At 43.9% G+C, this 20,634-nt stretch overlaps 1 protein-coding gene across 20 annotated transcripts in view; it reads right to left on the minus strand.

The window, feature by feature from the left end:
* SCML4 (Scm polycomb group protein like 4) overlaps window positions 1-20,634 on the minus strand; it is a 103,177-nt gene that overhangs the window by 52,143 nt on the left and 30,400 nt on the right. For 6 of the 20 annotated variants that reach the window (XR_003910943.1, XM_029945060.1, XM_029945073.1 and 3 more), the window contains 3 exons: window positions 11,854-11,916; window positions 10,592-10,714; window positions 5,103-5,317 (listed from right to left, as the gene is read on the minus strand). The exons of 1 other annotated variant lie outside the window; for it this stretch is intronic. Coding sequence is in view for 18 of the 19 variants with exons in the window: in XM_029945073.1 (XP_029800933.1) it covers window positions 5,103-5,317; window positions 10,592-10,714; window positions 11,854-11,916 (401 nt within the window). In the remaining variant the exon portion in view is untranslated. 13 more of the 20 variants (XM_029945075.1, XM_029945077.1, XM_029945079.1 and 10 more) reach the window with 8 other exon arrangements.

Consider the following 20,634-nt stretch of genomic DNA (forward strand, 5'->3'; position numbering starts at 1 on the left):
TGGTGGGGAATCATTAACCAGCACACCACGGCCTCACACCCACCACTGCCGTCAACCTTGGCCCTCGCTCCAGCCCTGGGGTTGGGGCTGGAGGGCAACAGAAAACCACAGGAGAGACAGTCTCTACCCTAGGTGCTGCTTGTTTGTCCCTGTGTAATCATTTTCCTCCACGGGGCACAGGTGAAGCACCGAGCCCACCATCAGGAAGGGGGACCTTGAAGATTGGGACAGGAAGGGTTATTCGGTATCTATTCTTCCCTTGCATACTACTATGCTACACTTGGTGCTCCAAATTATGACTCTCAGCCAATATAAGATCCAGACAATCAAAGAATCATCGAAGCCATTTTGACAGTTTCAATGAAAATATATTTTAGAAAGAGACTTTAAACAAGTGTTGAAACAAACAAAACACTTTATATTTAAGTTTGAACATTCTTTTTTACTTGAAATTTTTTGTGAATTTGACCTCCTTGTTACACAATGCCAAGAACACATACTCTTTTGGGGGTAGGAAAGTGGGAAGAAAAGGATGACAATTAAAAAGAGGGAATAAAACATAATGTTGTGGGGCATCTGGGTGGCTCTTGATTTCAGCTCAGGTCCTGATCCCAGGATCTTGAGTGTGAGCCGTGTGTGTGGAGCCTGCCTGGGATTCTCTCTCTCCCCCTCTATCTCTGCCCCTCCCCAATTCCTGCATGTGCACACACCTTTTCTGTCTCAACACAGATTAACTTTAAAAAGCCCCAAAATGTTGTGTTTTCTTATGTTTATTAGAAAATCACTTCCATATAGAGTAAATTTTCTAGGTAACAGAAGACTATTCTTTAAGTACTTATCAGAAGCTTCTGGTTAGTCTCAAATATCTATGCTCCCTTCTTTCTTTATTAAAGCAATCACTGAATTTTGGTTGGCCACCTGATCACCCCACACTGCATTGCCCCATATCCCTTGGAGTTAAGTGTGGCCAAGTGACTAGGTTCTGGTCAGTGACATGCAAGTGTAAGGGATGTGTGCAGCCTTGAATGTTGAGTCCTTGAATGGGAAAGACATGCCTCCGCTACCACTGCCCCACATTTGGCTGCTAGTCTAGTGCAGTAGAGGGAGCTGGTGGGGCCGTCTTATAGCATGAGGTAGAGACTTTGTGTTAGGAGGAGCAGAGTGACAAGAGAGCAGGAGCATGGGTCCCCAATGCCACAGAGGCATCATGTCATCCTCAGATGGGCTTCCCAGACTTTAACATAAGAAAGAAGTTAGCTTCCATCTTCTTTAAGACACTGTTGCCTGGCCTTTGTTACAGCAGCTGGATTTGTATTCTCAACGACACAATTACCAATATTTCAGAACATGTTAACCATTTGTTTTTAATATTTTAGAGATGATCTTATTTCTAAACATGTTACACTTTTCTAAGCTCATTAAACAGAGCAGACAGGACATAATTTACTCTTTTGGAAAGAGTAAATGGAAAAGCATAATTACTATTCTGAACAATAACACAAAGAGATTGCCAAGGTCTAGAGGACTTCTGGCCCGACAGTAAGCAGCAGCAGGCTGTGGGACTTGGTTCACTCATACCCAATTCCTGCAGTTTTTCTAACTCCCCTCACTTATCAGGGTTCAAATAAAAAAAATATACACAAAGTGCTTTGGTCCAGAGCCTCAAATGCAGAAGTGTTTGATAAATGTTATATAGGACTATTCTTGCTATTAGTATTAATTATGATGATCACGATGATGTATAGGAGACAAACAGCTATTTTTACAACTTAACACTTTTTTCTTCCTGCTTAAATCATAATCTCAATCATAAAGACACAAAAGCTGGAGGTCCCACTGTTTGGTGACAGTACAATCAGCTGTCTGTGCAGAATAGAAGCTGAGTTTCTCCTTGATGCAGACCCTCTTTATCTCTTTAAAAAGACCTTAATGGTCTTTTTAGTCACAAAAATATGAAATCTATCTTTGACCTTAAGTTGTCTCTGAACTAAACCAATAGCAGATGCTTCAAACTGAGACGTAAATTCTGTTTGATAATGAAGAAGGCTGTTTTCATGGCAGTCGGTATATGGCTCTTCAGAGAAAATATGATGTTAAGAGATTTTTGCTTCCTTTGGGGTGAGGAGGAGGCAGGAAGTCCATAAAATGATGCTCTCCCGACAGTGAGCGTGCCCAGCAACATGGCTGGGCCATAGACATGGGCAGATGGGCCCTGGGAGGAGGCATGACCTATGAACTCTGGAGCACTGACATCTGACTGCCCGTTGAATGCTTCCTTTTTTGCCTGCAATTCACTCATCAATTCACTCAAGACCCAGAGAAGGGGTTAAACATCACAGCCTGTGTTAGCCGTTCTTGGGTCTTAAAGGGAGAGGCTGGTGCCCATTCTTGGGCCAGAGAGAGTTTCCACCTGTGCCGAGGCACAGAGGTGATCCACAGTGCAGTTTGGGAGAGCGCCAGGCAAGAAGTGACAAATGTCAACTGGCATAGATCTGTGATGCAGTCAGCACAACGGCATCCTCAAGACTCAGGAGCCTTCCAAAGACTCAAACACACATTATTTCATTACGACAGTATTGATCAGATGAATGTACCATAATGATGTTATTATAGAAATAACAAAATTGTTCTTCACTATTTTATACCATGGATAATGTTACTGTATTTTTACTGTTCTACATTATTAATAAAACATCATTTAATTATAACAATAATTATTATTATACTTTCAGTACCCAGCTGTGTGTGCAGTCTTCTTCCCCAAAATGTCTTCCCCTTCAAGTCTAAGACTGTTAAATCGCTATAATTGAGCTTGCAAAAAAAAAATGCATCCACAATAAAGGTAAATAGACTCTGAAGGAGGGCTTGGAAGCATTTTCTTAACAATAAAATACAAGATATTTAAGGGTAGACCAATTAATATCTTATTTCGCTTGCTAAGGGTTTCTCTTTTAACAGCTTTTGGCTCCCAACTGTATCTCGGATAGTTAAAATTGCCAAATTAGTGGCCATTTGGTAAATGGAACAAAGCTATACAGTTTCCTCGCTGGCTTCTCCACAATTAAAACCTTTTCATTAACAGGAAAATGGGACTTCTGGGTCTAAGAAATTGTCAAAATAAAACTGGAGAGACTTAATAGGTTGCCAAATTTATTTTGTGAAGTAAGGATATTTTTTAAATGACCAAATCCTCACAACATACAACAATTAAATAAAAGAAAACAAACTTTCACACCAAAAGAGTAGGAAGCAGATATTTCAGAACAAAGGATGATCCTTCAGATGGAATCATTTTAGCTTTATGAAGATTTGCACATGGTTCTTATTTTTCTCGTGTCACCACGAGAGGACAGCACTCCCGCAGCCGGGCACCTGATGTGGCATGGTACTTGAACAGTTGGGGAGCTGTCTGAAATGTTGGCCTGAGATAGTTCCCACACGGTTCCCCAAATACATGGAAGGTAGACTCAAGGAAGAGCTCTGGCCTGTTGCCCCTTGCCAAGTAGCCCAGTGAGGCACGGACATGAGACCTGCCTGCCATGTGCCGGGCCCACATTGTCAGCTAACCGGTCCAAAAGCTCTCTTTCTGGCCTGAGGCATCTCTGAGTGTTAGGAGCCCTGAAAACTGCCCCTTCTAGGAGACAGGAAAATTGCCAAGTCGGGCTCATTCCATGGACTGAATTTCCATTTTTCCTGGCCCTAGAAATGCTGTGTCTGTTGGTAATTTTCATTCTTGGGTCACAGCTCCCAGGGGAGTAGGAGAAAGGCCAAATACGAGAGAAGTTTTCAATGTGTTTCTTCAGATCCTGGACTTGCTCCCTGGCTCTATCAGCAGCAGGGCTGCTCCGCTCCAGCCTTCCAGATGCAATTCCCAGACCTCAGCAATGGTGCAGGTAGCCTGCCCTGTGCCGGCTTCAGAGACACAGTTCTGAAGCTGAAGTGTCCATGAGAAAGAGGAGGCCCTCTTTGTTAGAAAAGTAACCAGTGACAGAAGACTTTACTTTATGAGATGGCTGAGTAAAAGCTTCTTTTACTAAAACCCATGACCCCCAAACAACTTTCAGTCACCTCCCGTTTTTATTTTCCAGCATTAGGAAGAACTGCAGAGAACCAAAAGGATAAAAGTTGAATTCATTACCAATTCTTCCGGAATCTTTGTCTTTCCGCTGACCTGAAATAATTTCCATACATTTTCCTAAATATGTGGGAGTTAATTGCCAATTTGCATTTTGGTTTGAGGATTCAGATCTCAAGATGGAAACATAAGCTCTTTATTTCAAGAAAAATAAAGGAAGGAAAACTTCTGAAGCTCATTTTCTAATGCCCAAAAGGCTCGTGGAGAACAACTCAATAGTCTTTCTTCTCTACTAGCCTCTTCAAAAAAATCTTAGAGGAGAAGCTCTCCCTCCTGTTCAGATTGCTTTATGTGACTGCAATTACATCACAGAATTTCTTTTCCACCCCTGCCACTCCAGATTGTTAATTCTTCAAAGGGTCATGGGATTTTAATTCTGCCTGATATGCCTCCTTGGAGCCAAAATTTACGTCAGCACTTTTTATAAGCAGGAAGCTATGAATTAACACCCTGAATTTCCATGACGAGTCCCCCTTGTTTAGGAAGTGTTTGGGAAAACTCTTCTATGTCCTTTGACACTAGGCTGCACGCATTATTAATTTAAATGTTTCAGGAACCTCATCTGCTTTTACTAAAATAAATGACGAAGGAGTTCTGGAAAGTGGTTTTGAGCGCCGCCCTAGTAGGCACAGTGAGGGAAAAATTCAGTGTCTGAAACACTAATTTAGATGCAAGGCTTAAAATGTGTGTTTAGCTATGACCCTAAAATCTGCTCGCCTTACAACTTTCCCCATCTGGTGCAATTTGCTTTCTCCACTTGTACAAATGCACACGACAGGAACAGCATGCAATGTGTGCCCTGTTGTAACAATGAGGCCTTGTCTGTCACATACTTCATTGAGAGAAACTTACTTCTCCTCCTGTCATTGCCTCCCAGCCTTTCCTCACATTCTGCAGAGGGGCTCTGCCCAAACCCCCGTGCCCCAGCCCAAAGTCACTGCGGAGAAAGGAGATGATGGAGCCGTACCTTGTACCCAGGCTTCCGCCCTCTTTTCTTTGGGATCTTCACTGCTGGCAAAGAACCAGCTGAAGCAGAATAAAGGTTATGCACTGCCATCTTCATAGGTGTTGAGTGCAGTGGGGGTCGGCCTCGCTTTCTCCCCGGGATCCTCTGAGACTGCATGTCTGCTGGTGCCAGTCTTACAGAAGGAAGTGACAAATCACTCATAGGCAGAAGAGGTGCTAAGAATTAGTCCAGACACAAAGCAAAACAAAAACAGAAGGGTTTGTTTGGTTTGCAAGGCAAACATGTATCCCGTTTGGCGTTTTTGGCCATGCCTATCCTTTATTGGAGGGGAAGACCAAATATGAAAGAGCCAGGCACCACTACGAGTTTTTACAGTGCTCTTGGGCTTCTGAGATCATTTCAAGGAGAGAAAATTTCCACAGGGCTATAATGAAGTAGGGAAGATACTGTCTAGGCAGAGAGGACAATAGATTCCCTGCTCCAAACGTAACTGATAGTGTCACCGGCAACATGATGACTTAATCGATGTGTTCAACCTTGAAGTGATATAACAATAGTATTAGATAAATATTACTATTCCCTCCCATTTGCTCCTGTCCCTTTGGTTGGGTTATAAATTGTTATGACCTTTATTTTTCCCATGAAAGAAATGTAACAATACAAATCAATTGTATTAAAGTTATGTCCCTTGGTTGAAATATGGATAGAGATTTACCTACAGAGATTTTAGCATGATTTAGAATTGCAAAAATAAAATGGTTGGAGCCCAGATAACAAGCAAGAGGGGAATAGTTAATATATCTACAGAATAAAACAATCACCTGGCCAAAGGCCTTTAACAATATTATTTCAATAACATGAGGTTGAAAAGTTTCTCATAAATTGCATGTAAAGATGATCTCCACTATGCAAAAATGTACGTGGTGAAAAGGTGAAAGGACACATAATAAAATGATATCAATGGCAAAGATAGTGAAACTGTTGGTAATTGTTTACTATGGACACATCCTTTCCTCCAAACAGATACCCCACATGTTATAATATTCATAACATTAAAAGTACTAATGACAGGGATGCTGTCTGACATCAGCTCAGGTTATGATCTCATGGTTCATGAGTTTGAGCCTCACATCAGACTCTGCGCTGACAACTCGGAGCCTGCTTGGGATTCTCTCTCTCCCACTCCCTGCCCCTCCCCCCTCTCAAAATAAATAAACTTAAAAACAATACTAATGACAAGCTCCTTCAGCTAGAGGTGCCTAAATCTAGTAGCAAGAAGTAGTTGGTCAACTCCAACCCAGAGAGCTCAGTGGTATCATGAGCTCAAGGGTCAGATTTCCTTGGATGTTCAGAAACAGGATGTTGCAGGTATTATACGATACCTCTGAATTTCTCTGCTTTCAACTTTAGACTTCAGCAAATACAGATTACCTTAATTCAGGTCAGATTTGGAAGCCATCTTGGAGCAAACAGCTTTAATAAACATAAAAGATTCTGTCCCTAGAGTCGCCTAATCATCAGGTCTATAAATCTTCCAGTTATAACCTATAAGCAGTTGTCAAATCCTGGCTTGACATACTAAATGAAGCAATTTACTGCTGCTTTCCTAAACCTATCTCTTCTTATCAAAACAAGGCTTGGCTGGAAATTACAACTGAACCAAGAGAAATTAAGATCTGGTCTATGAATTTGGGGATGACATTTGACCTGTTAGCCTTGCAAATCTAATACATAGAAACCAAAGTCCCGGCTAATGGTGCTTCATCAGGGCAAAGAACAAAGAGTTACCAAATCCAAAGCAGACACCAATAGCATGGGACCACTGAGTCACCTAACTCAGTCCTGAGGCATGTATTCATGTATTCACTCATTCATTCACTCATTCATCTATTAATTCATCCAAAAAACATCTGTTAAATATGTAGTGAGTGTAAAACACTGTTAGGCACTTGGATTATAGATGACAATAAATAAAACACATCTCCTAAGATATTCACTATGGACAGCAGATAAATAAAAAGGCAATAATAATATGTGAGATGGACAGTATGATAGAGGTTTCATGTGAAATGCTATAGGAACACCAGGAGGAAATAAATCAGTTCGTTTAACAGAGTTGGAAGGAATGGTGGCAGGAGAGATACAAAGAGGTAACATCAGAGCTAGGGTTTTCCCAGGCAGCCTAAGCTAAATCCAATAGAGCAGGTGTGTTCAAGGTTGTTGGGCAGCACAGGGACCAGGGTGGGCCAGCCGGAATAGAAGCAGGGTCAATGGCTTTCTGTCACTTCTAGAAGCTTTAAGAAGAGACAGAAAGATGTTTAAACTCCTAGTGGACTCTAAATCATTTCTTTCTGTTAACTGTATGGCATACATGCCTATCCTTGGTGTAATGCTCCCTCTGTCATTTCAAAAGTACAACTGCAATCCTGTTTTCTCTCATTCTGAGGCACCATATTGAATCCACCAATAAGCTGGTATCTCTAGTGTCATTCTTTGACCAGCAGCCTCGTACGTACACACCCTCACGGCCACAGCTTCACAGGCTGCCTAGGTCCTGTATGTGAGGTGGTTTCCAGTGATAAGGATGTGCGTTGGCGTCTCTCTAAAGTTCAACCATTCTCCAAGGTGGTCCACACTCTCCTGCTTCAGAGACTTTCCTTCACTCACCGACTCTCCCTTCTCTCGACGCCTTCGTCCCCCATCGCCTGCACCGCCAATTGCAGCAGGCACCAATGGAATGATGGCTTATGTCATTTTCTCATTGTTTCATGCACATAAATGATTTCTGTGCATTCCTCGAGGCTAGGGGCCATGTGTCATACGTCACTCTGCTCTTCACAGCAGCTGGTGCGATACTGCACCCACAGAGTGCACCTGGCCCTGGCGGCAATACCACTCACCGCGGAGTCTGCCATCTCACCTGGTCCACAGATGAGGTCAGAGGTGTGCTTTCATCTTTGTAAATTTTGAATACAAATATATCAACATAATAGGACACTTGATGGTCAGTGAAATCTTCCTACCATAAGAGGGACAGTAATATCATCTGTTAAATGGAGAGAAAGAACTTCTTAATATACGTTCTCCCCAATTCTGACACAAAAATTGGGCCAATGAAAGCCAGTGCCAACATTCATGTGTAGTCACCCCCGGCACTCACATTTTACTTTCTGATATTATTCTCCACTTTACATAAAACCAAGGCGCCTTAAAGATAGCTGGTGCCAAGTCACGGGGACAGAGAAAGGTTAAGATTAGCTTGAAACATCCTATTGTTACCACCAGCACAGGATGATTTTAAAGAATATTGGGGGTGGTGCTCAGAGGACAAAGAAGCAAGTTATAATAATGTATGAATCAATAACAGCAACTACAACAGAAGTGGAAATATAATGAATTGAAATAATTGTGAAAAGCTAGGAGTTCTTTGTGATACTTAGAAACCTAAGACAAAGTGTACCAAACTCTAGTTGCAATCAATAGGAGAGTGAATAGAATAAAATATAATTAATCTGTATTGACTTTTTTCTAAATATGGGAGAGTTTATTGATAGGTATTTTATTCCATTAATTATGTACCGATATGCCCTTGTCTCTACCTGTCTAAATAGACAAGGTACAAAGAAACTGTAAATAAGACAACTTGTCCTGGAAAAATAGGAACTGACCCAGAAACAAAAAGGACCGGTTAGTCCAGTTGTCCCACATAACAACCAGGTAGAAAGCAGGTTCAACATAATGTTCAAAGGTGATGAATCTGTTCAACATCTGGTGAGTAGCTGTCATGTGCAGACTTGCTCCCTTGACCCCCTGAAAAGAGGCTTCTAGAGGTGCCTAGTTCATAGAGGGAGACTTCAGGGTGGCGATATCTCCTCCACAGTAGAGCCCTGGAGTCTGCTGCTGGGTAAGGTGCCGGGGGCCGGGTGGTTCCTGCCTCCTGCCGGCAGCCATCTGCTGTGAGGGCAGACTCTGTAAGTCCGTCAAATCCACTCCACTCTCGGCTGAACTTATAAAAGCCCCTCCCTCCCGCACACCGGAATCTTTGCTGCACCCAGTAAGGATGCAGTAGCCAGGGTGATAGAGAGCCAAAGTTCATGTATTTAAAAGGAGGGAGGAAAGATACATAAAGCCAGAGCAGAGAATATGCACAGTGAAGTGGGGAGAACACCGTTCCAATCTGCAAGATTTGGAAAAACTTTAGAACATTTGAAACCTGAGAGACGGGCAGACCAGAGCAATGAATAATTCATTGGCAGGATAGCTGCTCAGCTGTAGCCTAAGTCTACCTTTTTTCTGGGACCCGCCAGTCCCCTCAGCTGGCACAAGAAGAAGAGAAACTGCTTTTAGCACCAGCACCACAGTCAGGGTCCGCAGGCCTTTACAGCTTCCCAGAAGGTGAGCCTCAGCGAGCCAGGGGAAGCAGGTGCCAGGCCTGGGGGGCCTAGTTGCTACCTCCTTGTTTCAGGTGCCCACCTCTTTTCTTTAATCAAGTCCCACACACAGACAGGCCTTCCCACTTCAGGTGACATCCTTAAAGAAGACAGCACTCTGGAGAGTCCACGGGCTGGCCCTTGGCCAGTCTTCCTCAGCAAGCTGCTGGCAGGATTGCCCAATGGGAGGTGCTTGTCTGAGTCTGAAGGGTGGCAGTTGGCATGGGTGAAGCCAGGGAACCTGGCTTTGCTTCACCAAGTCTCTGCCAGAAACTTCTCCTCTGTGGCTTTAGCTCTGGCTAGGTTACCTGGTCTGCTTTCTGCAACACCTCCCCCTCCCCCTCTAGCCTGCGGTAGGGGAGGGAGGCTAATTGTCCAGTCTCCTGTTCTGGCTCTTTCATCACTGTGTGACCATTTCCCTGCATTAAATACTCAGTGTTTCAAATGCTAAAGAGATTTCTTAGTTAGACCCCAACAGACATACATGGAAAAGGTTGGCATCTGCCTGCCCTACACTCAGGTCAATTAATGACCAGACAGAATGGGAACTTTGTAAGAAAGCCTCCACTGAGGATCCCCTATCTTTTCTACTATCCCAAAGGATGGAGTCTGTCTACCTGTGGCCCCACGTAGGGCCATGCCTACATACAACCCCATGGGTTGTGAGAAGAAACGGGGGGGTGGTGGGGAGTGGAGGGAAAGAATGCTCTCTGCCACTGCTGTGTCAGCCGAATCATGGCTATGTGAAATGAGAGCAAATGTCCTTCAAGATAAATGTTTAGATTTACACAGTAGCATGTATAGCATGCTATTACATGGTGGGTGAGGAAGACACATAAATATATGCACACATATGCATGCATATATACTTCTACGTGCATACAGTATCCCTGGAAATGTTTAAAGATGGTAGTAGTTGTCTCTTGGAAGTTGCAGGTGTGGGAGGGCTGGGATCTAGTGACTGAAGAGGGGAAGGGACTTTTCCATGCACACTGGTTTCCACTTGCTGTATTTTGTGTGTATTCAGAAATATAAAAACAAACAATGAAAGTCTATTACCTCTTCCTCTAGAGAAGAGAGAGAGTGTGGCTCTGCCGTCTCCAAGCACTGACCAGGCAGGGCCAGCCACACGAGCATGTAGGAGGTAAGATGATGGGCCAGGTGCTGTGAACCCCGGAAGGTCTGTAAAGCAAAAGCGACAGTGACACGTGGGTGCTATGCTCATCACGTGCCATGGTCATGAGCATTTATTTTCACTGGATACCAGGACACCAAATAACCACAAAGAAATGACTGATCAGATCAACAGCCACTTCAATGGGTGTTCATAGTACATAAAGCATAGAATTAGGTGCTAGTGGAAAGTACTATAGACTCAGAAGGCTGGCCTCCAGTCCTGGCTCAGCTCCTAATCAGCTGAGCAATGGGGACAGGGCACTCAACCTCTCTGGGCCTCTGCCCCCTTGTCTGCACAAGTTTAGATCTCTAAACCCCCCGTTGAGTAAAACTGACAGATTCAATCAGTAAAGAGACAACAAGCCCTTGTCCAGTTCAGTTTCTTACTTACATAGAAAAGCAAGAGGAGTGTCGACCCATGTCCCATGTCCCTTGTCCCACAGGACGATACAAAACAAAAGGGGCAGATGACTGCATTATGAGAGGTATGGCACCTGCTGCTGAGGAGAGGTCTCAGAGTCTTTAGCTATACTCTGAAGGAGAGCCAAGCAAAAGTCCCACAGATCATCAGCACCCAGGAGGCGATGAGAAACTGTCCTACAACAGCCTCCTGGACAGAGCGGGACCAGGAAGCGGCTCCTTCCATGCTCTCATGCTCCGAGATGGATTCTGCCTGATTCACAAGGCTTCTGCCAGGACTTAGATCAGCTGCGGTCACGCCTTGCCTGCGTGGCATATGTGGAGATGTCTCCAAGGTCTCCAAGGTGCCATGATGGAGCCAGTCTGCCACATTCCCCTCCTGCTTTGAGAAGCTCACCGCTTACTAGGGGAGAAGAGATACAGGTACATGATCAGGCAGGAGCACAGCTCTGAAACAGTGCATGCCCTCAGCATGAGGATGAAGAGCCCAGAATGTTCAGAGAGAAGAGGTCCCTTGGGGCTGAGGCTCTTGGGGGGGTCACAGAATGATGAAGGGAAAGCCAGAGCTTGGAGCCTGCCAGTTCCTCTCCACCCCCCTCTCCAGGTCTCGGCAGCGAGCACTCCCTGAGGGATCTTGTGCACCCTCTCCCTTTACTACTGATCTTAGAGGACATCCAGGCTGAAGGGATCCCCTGTGTGCAGTGCCTGCAGTTTATCCCCATTACCTGACTCATTCCGGGAGGCTTTCAGGGGCTTGAACGGAATCATGAAAGTGGCCTGCATCCAATCTGAATGAAAGGTAGAAGGAGAACCCAAGGTAAGTCCGTCACAAAAGTTCTCCTCAGCCACCTCTACTTTGGGGCCTCCACTCAGATTTCTCTAAGGCTGGAGTCAGGGAACGGGTATTTACTGATCTTTGCTCAGCTTTTCAAGAGAACTCTATCTCTAGCCTCTCTTCAAAAAGCGTCAGCTTCTGCCTGGAATGTGAAGACGGTCCCCTTGACTAGATGAAAAGGAATCACCTTCAAAGACTAGTGTGCCTCAAGGAGGTGGCTTCACAAAGGATCGTCCCTTACCACTCTGCCTGGGCAGAAAGTTTCTATTATGTATCCTCCTCCATGGCTGTGACTGAACAATTTCTACCATAGCACCTCCTCCAACATGACATTCTACTTATTTATATCCTTGTCCATCTCTCCCAATATACTTGAGCTGCTTGAAGGAAATGTTATGTCCTGATCAATGTATTCTGCCTATTTCAGTGTCGGTCACATCTTAGGGACTTAACAAGTATTCACTGAATGAATTAATGAATGAATGAATGATCAGCAACCCAACCCCTCTTCCCTGACTCCTCTCACTCCTCAGCTCTGAGGCAGCAGGATCCAGCCCATGCACTTGCCTCCACCAGGCTCAGCCCATGTGTGATAGCCGCTTTCTAAAGAGGCCACTCCAGCAAGACAGAGTGCACCACGTGCTGCCAAGATGCAGCTTCATCCATTTCATCTCTATTCATTTTCCCAACAACTCTGTGACATAAGCACTACTGCCCTTGGTTTACAGATGAGGCTCTGAAACCCAGGGAGGTTGCATGAACTTGCCCATTAGTGGGCGGAACTCATATTCCACCCTGCAGCTCCTTGCACAAATCCCTACAGCTGCCTCCCAGGGTTAGCCCTGGATAGTATGTAGGGAGCCGGTAACAAGGCTGGTTAGGGGTACAGGAAAGAAACCTGACCCTCCAAGCCACATCACCCTATAGGACATAAAGAGATAGAACTGATACATGAAAGCCTCAGTGGCTAAGACAACCCAGTCAACTTGCTGAGCCCATGATGAGTGGAGGGAGAGAACACATTTATTTAATCAGCACCTAAAACATATAGACCGACACCAACTTTTAAAATGTTTATGTATTTACTTTGAGAGGGTGGGAAGAGGCCGAGAGAGAGAATCCCAAGTGGGCTCTGTGCAGAGTGCAGAACCTGACATGGGGTTTGATCTCACAAACCATGAGATTATGACCTGAGCAAAATCAAGAATTAAGCCCTGAAAAAATCAAGAGTTAAGAATGCTTCACTGACTGAGTCACCCAGGCAGCCCTAGACCAACCAAAATGTTTTTAAGGGCTTGTTAAAGAGGAGTTGCAGGTAGCAATAGGCCAGGGCTTGCTGGAAGACACCTGTCTCTGCGAGGAGCTGGAGCCAGCGGCTTTCCGTCAGTCGCAGAACTCACCCCCAACAGTGTAAGGAAAGGCACTGTTGAGGGCAGCGACAAGTATTTCTTTCTTCACAAACCACTGCTTCCTGTTTTGTTCTCTATTCGTACTTTACATTTAGTTTTGAGAAAGCACTCGTGGTTTGGTGTTCTGGTTGTTTCTAGTTCAGTCTATATCTACAAAGCAAACTCTCTTTTCAAAATGATGTTCTGTAATGTAAACCAACTGTAGACCTAGATTCTTTTCAAATAGTTTGCTAAGAAAAATCCTTAAAGCTCTAACAGAAAAACAATAAGATTCAAATAGCACAAATGACAACTGTTCAAGTCAATGCCTCATGGTGGGAACCCATTCACCAGAGTTGGGGATTTGTGAATTCCCCAAGGCTTCCTGAGACAGTAACCTTTCTATCACAAACATTTTTACTGGCAAACTTCCAGGCACAAAGTTGTTCACGCTGAAAAATGGCAATGTGTAACAATAATATCTTCATTCTGATGCTCTCCACAAAACATTGTCTACACCACATTGTTAGCACTATGTAACGAGTGTAGCAACTTGGTGTTTCCCTTCAAAGAACTCACTGTCTAAGAAAGTTGCACACTTTGGACCCATGTATGTAAGATACACGGTCAGCAGAAAACAAATATGAAAACAACCCAGGAACCAACACTCCCTCCTCTTGGGCAAGTCAAAGAGAGATAGATGCCTTTTAGAGATGAAAGACAAGAGCAAATGCAGATTACCCTGAGGCTGATTTTATTCCTCAGTGTTTGGTACATGAGAGCTTTGATTCCTCAGTGGACAGCAGCATGTTTCTGTGGTTGAGGGGTCAGTGAGGGGAGCAGGTGACCAGGCACCAGTAAGCAGGGATCAGGAGAGCCGGCTTTGAATCACGGCAGGAAGTAAGTAGAGTGACAGTGTGACTCTGAGGCATCAGTGTCCTGATCACACCACCAGGCTGCCATGAGGATTGGATGAGAAAATGATCATGAGACCCCATCATAATCTGCAAAACTCTGTGTGGCATAAATTACTGCTGTTGCCAGACAAATAATTCTTTTCTTTGGTTCCCTCTGCAAAGAGCAGATTGCCAATAGGAACTCTATATCCCAACCAACCTCTTTGCAGAGTCCCCAAAGACAGCGCATAAAGCAAGCATCCATTTTATCTAGCACACTGAAGAAATACACCCAAATGCATCTGGAGAACACCACACTCCTCATCTCTGCCTGCAGGGCATCATAGAACCCTGTCTCCCACTTAGATTATACCCGGCTCATGGCACTGGAACTGCTGACACCCTGCATTGGGAGGTTCTGCATCTTTCTAGAAAGCCATGAGGCTTAGAGGTGGGGTGGGTCACCATGCATCACCTGCACGTGCGGTCACCACACACTGATTCACTCTCCCCCTTTATTTCACAAAGAAAAATCCCAAGGTCTTCAAATATTAGGAGTATAAACTATCAGCAGGTCTGCGAAGAGAAGGAATTAAGGGAAGGGAGGGCTGCAATAAGGGAACTTTCCCCAGATGGCTTTTCTCTAACTTAAAGGAATGAAAGCAAAACCCAGTCCTAATTTGCTTCTGACCAGCAAGGACTACAAAGGCTTCTCAGCTGTCCTGCTACGTGTGGTCACTCATCCCATCCCTGACATGGTAAGCAGGGCTTCTCTGACCAGCGTCTCTCAAAGGCTACACTTACACAAACTGGTAGCCCCGTGGGCTTCATGGCACTACATACAAGACCAGGGTTAAAAAGCAACTTCTTAAGTCCTCAAAAGGGAAACGATGGCCAGAATGGACTTTTCCACCTGTCTCATCTGACAAATGTTTTTTGTGTGCCAGACTCTGGGCAGAGACCACGGGGGACATGGAGATGAGCCCAGGAAGATCCCTTTCCCAGACATTCTCTGGAGGAGGGAAGGGAAGCAGAGCATACAGCTCACCAGGTATCCTTGACTTCCAGCCCTCCCTCATTTGCAAACTGCCACCCCCCAGACGTAGGCATGTGCACACACCCATGTCTCCTTTCAGGGGGTCCCACTGGCATGCGGTGTGGCTGAATGCTCCACACCTGTGCTGTCAGCACACAGCTTCTCAGTTTCAGTCTCCCAGGATGGCTCTGAGCCTGGAGACGCTCGCAGGTCACCCAAGAAGGTAAAGCAGCCACAGCACACATCCAGACAAGGTGGTGGGCAATGACCACACAAAGACAGACCGCTGTTGGCTAGGCCTGCCAGCCCACAGCAAAACGGCCAAGTTGATCTCTCAGGTCCTCCCTGAGCAAGTGCTTCTCCCCACAGAGCACCCCACCTTTGGGACATGGCCCCTCATCAGTGATTTCCTCACACTTGCATCCCCTTGGTTCCAGGGCAGTCTCTGGTAGACACGGTTGTGTACAGGACCAACAAAGCAGCATATAGATGAATAAATAAATGAACCAATAAAGCAGGCATACCTGCATACATTATTTTGTTAAATTCTCACTGCAAGTTTTTAAGGCAAGTATGTATAGATACCCCCATTGCACAGAGGAAGAGTCTGTCAAATCTATACTGATGATGACTCAGAAAAGCTCCATGTCTTGTCAGAGGTCACACAGCTAATGCGCAGCCCAGCCTGTCTCCACGGGCACCTGGTTATTAACAAGACGCTGAGCCCCAAGGGGTGTCATCTCCCAAGGCTTTTCTTTCTGGCCAGGCGATGCTGCATTTTAAAAGCTGACTCCTCCAGACTAGAAGCCTTGTGCACAGCCCAAGACAAGTCAATGAGGCTATTACCACCATATGTGGGCTGGGTAAATGCTTCTGTGACCTCTTGTGGCCTCGCACACAGTGAATCCTCGGCAAATATGATTTGATTGACTCATAAAAGGAAATGGAAGGAGGGGTGCGTTATAACAAAGCAGTCGTGGTCTTCCACTTCTTGGTTGCTAAAGGAAAGGTCAAAAAAGGAAAATATAACCACTCTGTTGCCTTGCTCTTCTCCAGTGGCTGAGCAGTCAGCAAACAGGGGCTTCCTGGATAACTTTCCAAATCCTCTCCTCTTCTCAAAGGTCTCCTGAGGCCATATAACAACAGTTAAATCAATTCTTAATTAGCATTCAGAGTTTACCTTTTGAAAATCCGTATCTATGTGAATATTTATTGAACACTTACTAGGTGCAGTGCAGTTGTGCTAGGCCCTGGAGATACAAACAGGCATCAGGATATGAAGTAAACAAACAGAAAAACGCTTGCAGCCGGCAGCGTGCCTAATCTAGGATGAGCCTTTCATACTAGCGCAAGGAAGGCAGGATAAAAAGTCTCAGCAGATGTCAAAACACAGAAAGGGCTGACAGTCACAAAAAGCACTAAAGAATACAGGGATGTGTCGGTCATTGGGTTAATTTTTATTTCTCAGAGCAAGAAGAACACGTACAGAATTAGCCTACTCCTCAAAATAGACTGGGAAGGACTCAAGTGTCAGTGAGATGCCAGAAACTATTTGTTTCTATTGGTTTAGCACAGAAAAGCAAAGGATCTCAAACCGGAAGCTGTGGGACACGGCACGGAGAGGGGAGGGAGGGATGTCCATAAGCTGCTTATCACGCCAATGACCTCAAACCTCTTCCTGCTCAGACAAAACACCCCCTTGAGTGCATTAGGAGTTTACACTCAGGGTCTCGGAGCTGTGGTTGGAAATTTCCAAGAATCAGAGATGGGAGAGAAGTACTAAAAGAGCAGAGGGGTATAGTTTATCCCACATTTCAAAACATGTAGGATTCTGGATGTGGAAATTAACAGGCTCTTATAAAAGAAAGCGGTAATCACTAATATTGGACTAATAAGAGCAAATTTCCTTAAAGTTTAAGGTTTCACCTAGCTAGATGTACTTGTGAGAGGGGGTAGAAATTAGGTTGGAAATCAGAGGAATGCTATAACAATGGCCTGTGTTGGTTGCCACAAGGTATTTGACAAAATTTCCCAGGAATATCTCATGCATCAGTTAGTTAACAGGATAATGCTTTGGGGGAGAATTATAACTAATGAGATACCACCCAGGTTCCAAGTTGCATGACCAACTAGAGCACCACCCTGCTCGTTGTCTCTCATGGTACCCCCTGGTGTCTAGTTTCTGTTATATTCTCCCTGGTGACCCGGATGAAGATTTAGAAGACAGGTCTATCAAATGAGCAGATGACACAAGTCTAGGAGGGACAGCTAATGCCACAGAATTAAGGTTCAAAATGTTTTAATCAGATGGACCAAATCAAGCAAATGAAAGTTTAAAAAAATGAAATAGCTAATATATTGTTCACAGATCTACAAGAGAGACTTGACAGGAAAGGTTTCCTGTGGGAAAAAGATCTAGGAATTTTAGTTAATTTTAGTTAATAAAATGGGGTGGTCCATTTTATCAAAAACCTCATGGGAATATAAATTGCATAGTGTCCAGATCAAGGAAAACAATAACCCTGTCGTCTGCAGAACATCTGGAGTTTTACACCTGTTTCTGAGACAAGAATTAAAGGAAATATTGCATCCAAAAGCAGAGAGAAGAGGGGCATGTGGAGACTTCCCTTTGTGGAGCAATTGAAATAAGTGAGGACATTTAGCCTGGAGAAGAGACAACTTATCCTGTGTGGCATTGCAAGGCAGAAGCAGGATATAATACCCAGCCTCCAAGATGGTGCCCCAAGATGCCCATCTCCTGGGTAGTGCATTCTCACCCTGAGCCAAGAATTTAAATTGTTAACCAAAGGGATGATAACTCACAATTCTCATTATGTAAGACCCAGACTAACTCAAAAGCTGGAAAGCAACAGTTCACATGCTTCCCTGAATCAGCAGCAAGAACTGAATGAGATACTATGTTACAGGCAGTGACTATTTACTTATTCTACAGACCAGGAAGCCCCTGCGGGCACATGAAACAAATAAGTGGGGAGCCTACTGGCCAAACAAGCACATCACAAGCTGAATGACTACAAGAGGAAACACTTGGATTGCTCCTCTCTGCTTCTTGGATTGCGTCTTTCTCCCTATGAATCAGGTGGTGTCCCGTTCTTTCTGCTTGCAGCTCTTCTGGCACTTCTTCACAGGTTGCATTGCACCTCTCTATCTGGGACAAATTCCAAATCCCAAGCCCAATGAAGTAAGGGCATTAGAGCCTATTAAAATAAGAAGGTGGGTGTAGGAAAAGAAAAATATTTTATCCATCCCAAACACCAGTCCCATTTTACTATGGTCTTATTATCAACCAGTCTCTTGTGTTATATTTCATAATAGATTTTCAAGAAATATCTTTGCTACAGGACCTGAAGGGTAGAGGTAGTCCATCAAGATCGAACCAAAATGTGATCATAGCAAAGTGGTTGGCACATAGAGGATGCTCAGTAGATGCTTGTTGAATTGGTTTGCACGGGATTGGATTGAATTGAACAGATTTAAATTGAAGCACTCAGGATGAAGCATTTAATAAACCTTCATCTAATTGAGCTGGATGGCAAAGTAAATCATGGTAAATCCACATCCTAGAATATGGTACAGTCTTTTAGAAAGACTAATTCCCTGGTCCCGGAGCAGGCCAGAGGGGCACATTCAGACTTCTCTCTGTGTGCTAATAGGGAAATGTCTTCAGGATTTGTTGTTTCATTAGAAAACAGCAATACAGGGGTGCCTGGGTTGCTCAGTCAATTAAGTGTCTGTCTTTGGCTCAAGTCATGAATTCACAGTTCATAAGTTCGAGCCCCACATTGGACTCTGCTGACAGCCCAGAGCCAGGAGCCTGCTTCGGATTCTGTGTCTCCTCTCTCTCTGCCTCTCCCCCGCTTGTGCTCTCTCTCTCTGTCTCAAAGATAAAGAAATATTTTTTAAAGATTAAAAAAAGAAAGAAAAACAATGATACAAAGTAGCTAATGAGTACTCATACTTATCCGAGGTGTTTATTATCTGAATGTATACCAAAAAAGGGGAGGGGGAAGGCACACATTTTTCAGAGCATATTTTGTTTAGTTTTTTGATTAAAGTCTACTTGAGTACACCAAACAGATTGTTGAATACTTAAAACTTTATTCTTTGATAACTCAGTGAGTAGTGTATTAGCTTCCTAGTGCTATTGTAATAAATTACCACAAATGTGGTGGATTAAAACAACACAAATTTATTCTCTTACAAGTGAAGAGTCTAGAAGTCTGAGATCAAAGTTTCAAGCAAGGTTGATTCCTTCTTGGGACCATGAAAGAGAATCTGAGAATCTGTTTCATGCATCTTTCCAGGCTCTGGAGGTTGACAGAAATCCTTGCCGTTCCTGGCTAGCAGTCCGACATCACCCCAAACTCTTCCTCCATTGTCACATAGCCTTTGTCCCTCTTTAGGGTCTCTGTATCTCCACATGGCCTCCTTATTGACAGTGGTCACTGGATTTATGAGTACTCCATTATGACCTCATCTTAACTAATTACATCTTCCGAGATCCAATTCCAAGTAAAGACACATTCTGGGGTTCCAGATGGACATTATTCAATCCAGCACAAGAAGTATACATCAACCTTTCGATTAGGCAAAATACCGTCTTTTACCTTATAGCTATGGTGGTGTGTTAACTCAGATTTGATTTCCTGTAGAAACCTTTTGCTATCATTTAAAGGCATTTTTTTGTCTTACATCCTCTGGGAAGATGAAAAAAATCTTAAAAGCCCTTCTGATATTACTATAATTTTTTTAATCCCCAGGCTAATTGGTGCAAATGAAGTTTTCCATTTAAAATCATATTTTCCAAATAAAAATATTTGTTTTAATTGAAGTATAATTCATACACAGTGAAATGCACAGGTTTTATGGGTACAGCTAGATGAGTTTCAATAAATCTATATACACTAACATGACCCATACCCTAATCACAATATAGATCATTTTCATCAGCCTAGAAAGTTCCTTTAATGCCTCCTTCCAGTCAACCCCCCTCCTTCAAAGGCAACCTCTATTCTGATTTCTATCACATACATTAGTTTTCTCTGTTCTGGAACTTCACAAGCTGGAATCGTACAATTTGTGCTGTTTTGCAGCTGGCTTCATTAGCTCAGAAACCTATTTTTACATATACTATAAGTTTATTTTTATAGCTAAGTAGTATCCCACCAGATGACTATTCCACAGTCTGCTAATCCGTTTACCTGTTGATAGCCATCTGGATTGTTTCCAGTTTTCAGCAATTTTGAATCAATCTGCTAAGAACATTGATGTACAAGTCTTTTGCGGATATATGTTTTCATTTTCTGGAGTAGACCCCTGGAAGTAGGATG

The sequence above is a fragment of the Suricata suricatta genome, chromosome 7 (genome assembly GCF_006229205.1).
Source record: "Suricata suricatta isolate VVHF042 chromosome 7, meerkat_22Aug2017_6uvM2_HiC, whole genome shotgun sequence".
Taxonomy (NCBI): domain Eukaryota; kingdom Metazoa; phylum Chordata; class Mammalia; order Carnivora; family Herpestidae; genus Suricata; species Suricata suricatta.